General features: G+C 39.7%; 1 protein-coding gene across 1 annotated transcript in view; it reads left to right on the forward strand.

Annotated features, from left to right (window-relative positions):
- Positions 1-4,074: 4,074 nt before the first annotated feature.
- The window catches only part of LOC104511647 (butyrophilin subfamily 3 member A2-like), a gene marked incomplete at its 3' end in the record, with an annotated part of 4,428 nt that continues 2,408 nt past the window's right edge, over positions 4,075-6,094 (forward strand). The window contains exon 1 of the mRNA XM_010154344.1: positions 4,075-4,108. Within this exon, the coding sequence (XP_010152646.1) occupies positions 4,075-4,108 (34 nt within the window). The remainder of the gene's footprint in view (positions 4,109-6,094) is intronic.

Below are 6,094 nucleotides of genomic sequence, written 5' to 3' on the forward strand. Positions count from 1 at the left end.
GAGATCACTATAGCAGTTAGGGTAGAATTTCTTACCTGGACTCACCATATTATCGGGGTTTGGATGGTGGTCCCAATGCCCAGGAATGCTTCTGCCTGGAATATTTTATAGACCAAAGTCTGTAGACCTTTTAGGCAAAACGTCTTGGTTCTGATGAATTTGATTCAGCTTTGAAGAAATTAAGGCAGGAATATTTTAAGTCTGGCAAATTTTCCTGATATACATACCTTGTGTTATGAGAAACGTGATATATGAAAGAAAACTTGTTGAACAGACAACTTCTAGTCACTTTGTTTGTTGACCAGAAAAATAAACAAACAAACAAATAAATAAAGATTCTACTTCGTAAAGACAGAAAGTGTCTGGTTTCTCCGCTAGAATTTGTTTAGCTGAATAGCACAGAACAAATTGAAACTGCGATATTGTAAATGCTTCAATACTATTATTGTAGATTTTTGAGAACATTAACTGGTTTATTTCTAACTCAAATACTTCTACTACACTCTCTATTGTCTTACAAATAATTAGTAAACAAGTCTAAAAATTTACAAACTAAATGAGATGTCACCAAAGCAAATTCAAGTTTGGACTCAGCAGAGACAAGTATTGAGAGCTGGTCTTTTCTGCCTAAACGACACGTCGCTTCCTGAGAAGGTTTTCATGTCCCTCATCGGAAGCTCTCCAGCACAGATCACAAAGCGCTATTTTGGTATCATCTATTATGAGCCTAATCTAGCAGTGCTTTTGAAAACACGAGCTGGCTGCTTTTATAACAGAACTGCACACTAGAAGCATAATTAAGTTATAACCAAACCCTTCAGTTAACGAGGTAGTACTTTCTTTCCCACAGCAGAGGAGTTATTCTTCAGGAAAAAGATTATCATTTACAGGTTTTTTACAGTATGTCCAGTGAAAGCATTACCTCTTTCTAAGTCCTCGTGTCTTTACTGCATAGAGATGGTGTACATGTTACTTTAAAGACATTCTTGGTGCATTTTTGAGGATGTAGTGTGAGGGAACAAATGCAGATAATCATAAAACCCCAGGTTTAGGTTAAAATTGTGATAAGAGAGCCTACCTTCATGTGTCAAGACACTGATTTACCTTTCCATTGATTTATCAGGATCATCCTCAATGTCATGTCTGTGGAGAAAGGTGCCTGAATTTTCAGAGATAATCCTCGTGTGAAACAACCGCTTATTTTACTGATATTGTGAAAGAGAGTGGAGTTTGAGTTATGAGTCATCTCACAATATGATAACCCACCTTGTTTGATTAAAGGAAATCACAGCCTTGGATTCTCTGGGTGCAATTAAGCTGCTGTGACCTTGCTGTTTGAAGATGATGTTTTGAGTTGCAGCTGGATGTTCATTCTCCCTCCACAGTCAAAGCAGAAAGAGGCAGCTCTACAACATAATTGATCCTGCCTGAAGTCCATAAAAAAACCCCAATGTTTTGAATCTAGGTGTAGCCCCATGTCTGCAATACTTTTGTATGCAGAACCCATCCCGCCCTTAAATGACGGGGAATTGAGCCTCATTCAGATGTTCATTAGTCTTTTTCTCTGTGAAGGGTCTGAGTCTTGTAAATCAAGTTATTTTCCTGCTCACTACAGTTCTTAACTTCCTCTCCCTCTCTAACACATAAATAAAACTGGTGTAATTGAATCCTAAAGTCTTGCACTTCAAAGATCTAAACTATTCAGTTTCTAAATCTCTATGCCTTCCTACCCGGTCTCTGTCTTGTATATTCACATGACTAAATTCAAATCATCCTAGAGGGTAATGGGCTCTTGAAACACCCCATTTCGGTTTCTCAACCTGCCATTCATGCTGTTTTCTCAGTTTTATTTAATTGTCAGAAAGCCCTGCCGGGAAATGAGTTGCATTGCACAGGTACTAAAGGGTTTGAAACATAATCCTCTTGCTGTACTTTGGATTTAGGTGTGTAGGCAAATCAAGCCTTTGGATGTGTCCTACTATAGGTTGTTGGTATCTGCAGGTATTGGCTGGAATAATGTACCTAAGAGCAAAAAACTGCTTGTGGTGAAAGTTCAGTTTTCAATACTTGTAATCTTTGGTGAGGAAATTAGTGAAGCTTATCCCCTCTATAGATATGGAAAAAGAAAGTAGGTATGTCCAGGTGATGCAAGCCAAAGGTTCTTCACTTCCATAATCCACACTGAATTTAAAATGGATACTTTGGATCTTGCTATACAGGTAAGAAATTAAAGTCAGACTGTAACATAACTGTGTGTGATTAGGTTTTTGGAGGGGTTTGCATGAATACTGAGCAGGTGCTTTTACTATTTACAGTCCCCAGGGAATTATTCCAGTTTGGAATTAAGAAGGCTACTCCTTTTCTTGCCTGGGCCACTGGGAATGTTACTGTCATTTGTGGGTGCCATTTTAATGAACTTGCTAAAGATCATTTACGTTTCTTTTTATATACTGCCTTAACGTGATGAATGAAACAGTCCACATCTTTAAGAGTGGATGATGCCTAGATCTGATCTATGATTTTGATCTTAAATCAGAAGCTACCCGCTAGCAACCTTTATTAAAGAGGTTGGTCTCTGAAAATACTAATTAATATTTGCTAGGTTGCTTGAAAGAGTTTGCTGAAACTTCAGTGGTGGATGGAGTTAGTTTGAGGACTGCAATGCAATGATTCTGAAACATATTTCCGCTTATGAAAGCAAATTTATTTCCTCTTTTTGTGTCAGAAATGTAGAGTTGTTATGTGTTTGTCTGGTAGGTGTGTACCAGTATGACTTTTATATCCTCACACAGATAATCTTAATTAATGAAGTATGACACAGGTATAAATTTATTCTGCAGCTAATCAATATAAAGGATAGAGATTTTTACATTCATGCATGTGCAAGCAATAAATATTTGCTAGATTTTTCAGCTGGTGAATGGTGCAAATATGTGGCATTTATTTTGTCTTTCCCTTTTAAGAAATTACTTTAGGCCTGTGTCTGAGAACCTTTAGTTATATTTGGAGGAGTGTGAAACAGGAATAAATCCAGAGCAAGACAGACAAGGCTCTGTAGCTTTGGTGTTTTTAAGATTTTCTTTCTTTTCTTCCTTGATCCAGTCTAGATCTTGGAAAAGCTAACTCTTCAGTTAGGTGAATAGTTAATCATTCAATAGGAATAGCAATGAATGAGTGCAGATTACAACAATGGACTTGGCCTTCTGCAGTTGCAATCCCTAGCTTTCTTTTTCACTTTACTGTTCCATGCTTCTCCTTCATTAAGAAAGCAAAGGTGCACAAAGAAATGAACACCAAACACATTCTGCAGACCTTGCATTTAAAGAGGAATGCTGGGCTCTAAGGAAACCAGCCCCTTCCCATGCTGAGTTTGGTGACACAAATACTTTATGTCCATCTAATTATTTTTCAGAGTTCACAGGAAAAGCTCTGGGTGGAGGAAAGTACTTACATTTTATACTAAAAATAACTATTGAAACATTGGGCTGGATTCTGTGCACCTAACTAGAATTTGCATGCCAGTGCATCTCTCTGACTTTCTTTACAGCAATCAATAGGTTGCTTCATCTCACCTGTGTATTTCAAAACATCGTTAATTCTTATACAGCAGGGGAAATCCACCCATTGCTGCTTTTACTGACTGTATGGGCCTGAAATAATCAGTTTAACAGGCAATGTAAGTTATTTAGGTCAAGAATTTACCAAGTTGAATCCACGGTTTCAAATTACACGTGAACCCGCTCATGGTAGAAGTGTGTTAGCATTTTATTCAAAACCGGAATGATATAGAAATTTATTCTATTGTCTTCTGGCATTTTTGAAGACCCTTTCTATAAATTCTAGCTTATTTCTCCAGCTAACAATGACAACAGAATATTTGACCAAGCAAGGAGTAAGTGAAACAACATATGGAATTTCAGTGCACATTAGATGATTTCAAGCAGGACTTGGAAATTAATTTTAAAGATTACTGTCTGCCTCAGAGTCTCACCAGTCTGTAGTTAGACACATCCTATTTGGTTTAGATTTAACCTCACATCATCTAGAAAAATGTGTTAAAAAAATGTTCCAAAAATGTCCAAGGGCGAGGTCCTGCACATGGGTTGGGGTAATCCCAGGCAAAAGTACAGACTGGGCAGAGAATGCTTGAGACCAGCCCTGAGGAGAAGGACTTGGGAACATTGGTGGATTAAAAGCTGGACATGAGCTGCCTGTGTGCTCTGGCAGCCCAGAAAGCCAACCGTACCCTGAGCTGTATCCAGAGCAGCATGGCCAGCAGGACGAGGGAGGGGATTCTCCTCCTCTGCTCTGCTCTGGGGAGACCCCTCCTGCAGTTGTGCCTCCAGCTCTGGGGCTCCCAACATCAGAAGGAAACGGAAATGTTGGAGCAAGTCCAGAGGAGACCACAGAGGTGCTCTGAGGGTGGAACCCCTCTGCCATGGGAAGAGGCTGGGAGAGTTGGGGATGTTCAGCCTGGAGAAGAGAAGTTCTGGGGAGACATTAGAGCCCCTTCCAGTGCCTGGGGTGGCTACAAGAATGCTGGGGGAGAGGGGGGGTTGTGCACACTTTTTACAAGGTCAGGAAGTGACAGGACAAGGGGTAATGGGTTTAAACTGAAAATGGGAAAATTTGGATTGGACATCAGGAAGAAATTCTTCCCAGAGAGGGCGGGGAGGCACTGGGACAGGTTGCCCAGAGAAGCTGTGGATGCCCCATCCCTGGAAGTGTCCAAGGCCAGGCTGGATGAGGCTTGGAGCAACCTGGTCTAGTGGAAGGTGTCCCTGCCCATGGCAGGGGGTTTGGAATTAGATGCTCTTTAAGTCACTTCCAACCCAAAACATTCCATGATTCTATGATTCCATGAAAATGTTGCTATCCTGGCTGGAAGTTTTCTGAACACTGAGTGTCTCATGGACACTTGGGGACCAAGACTGTAAAGTGTCCTTAAGATCCAATATCGTGTTCTTCTATATCTCTCAGAAATATCTCTCTTTACTCTGATGGCAAAGAATCACAGCTTGACTGATTGACTTTTGATAAAAACAGCTTATTGTGTCATTTCTAATGTCACTCAAAGGTACATAAACACCTCAAGATGATTTGTCCTTGTATCATTCTATATATACCTGTAGACAGAGAAAATATGGTTCTAGTTTGATTCACTCTTCCCATTTTCTGTTCTGTGCTTGAAAATATTACAGGGATCTGGGAAGATTTGCCCCAGAAGTTTTGCTTATTGATGCCTTACAAAACTGCAAGGTGATGGGTTCCAGATATCAGCAGACAACAGCTCTTCATATCATTATTTTCCTACAGATAATTCATTTGGTCACAGGTAAATCTGGTTTCTTTTCTAATCACATTTGATTTTAAAAGGCATCTACTTTCCAGAGTCAGTGAGTAGATTGAGAAATAAAAAATAAATATTTTAAAAGTAGGTTTGTGCGGGGAGTTTTGGCAATACTTATTTTATTTGCAACATGTTTGCAGCAATACCTGATTTTTTATGTATATAGCAGACACCCACCATTCCCTCCACTCACTTTCTGAAGCCAGAATCAAACAGTAGCATTACATGGAATCTTAACACACTTCGGTCATGCACAAGGCCTAAGCAATACTAAGCAAAGGCCTAAGCGAAACCTTCAGCACGGGATTATAAATAGATTCACAGCCCCTCCATGACTGTTTTTCAGGGAGCTTCTTTTCTGTGTTTTGGAGTAATTTTTCAGCTTGGCTGACAGATTATTATTACCATTCTGAGAAAGCCTGGGTTCCTTTTTGCATCTTTCACTTTATAGTAGTGAACTAAATGGGAAAGTAAGCTCTGTGAAGGGCCCTTAGTATTTTTTTACTGTTAAACCTCAACACTAAGCTTGTCCATTTTCACTGATGACCATTTTGCAACAAGTAGCCTAATTTTGAAATGAAATGTACTGACTGCGGTGTGTCTCACCACTGAATGCAGCCATCCCACAGAAAAGATTATGGACGTCTGAAATGAGGTAGGCAAAATCCTGCCTTTGTGAGTTCCAGCTTTACAAAATGAGCTTGCTTTTCTGTGTGACAGACGTGCCATTTCTACATCTGAACC

Source organism: Eurypyga helias, unplaced genomic scaffold (genome assembly GCF_000690775.1).
Source record: "Eurypyga helias isolate BGI_N326 unplaced genomic scaffold, ASM69077v1 scaffold5476, whole genome shotgun sequence".
Lineage (NCBI taxonomy): Eukaryota > Metazoa > Chordata > Aves > Eurypygiformes > Eurypygidae > Eurypyga > Eurypyga helias.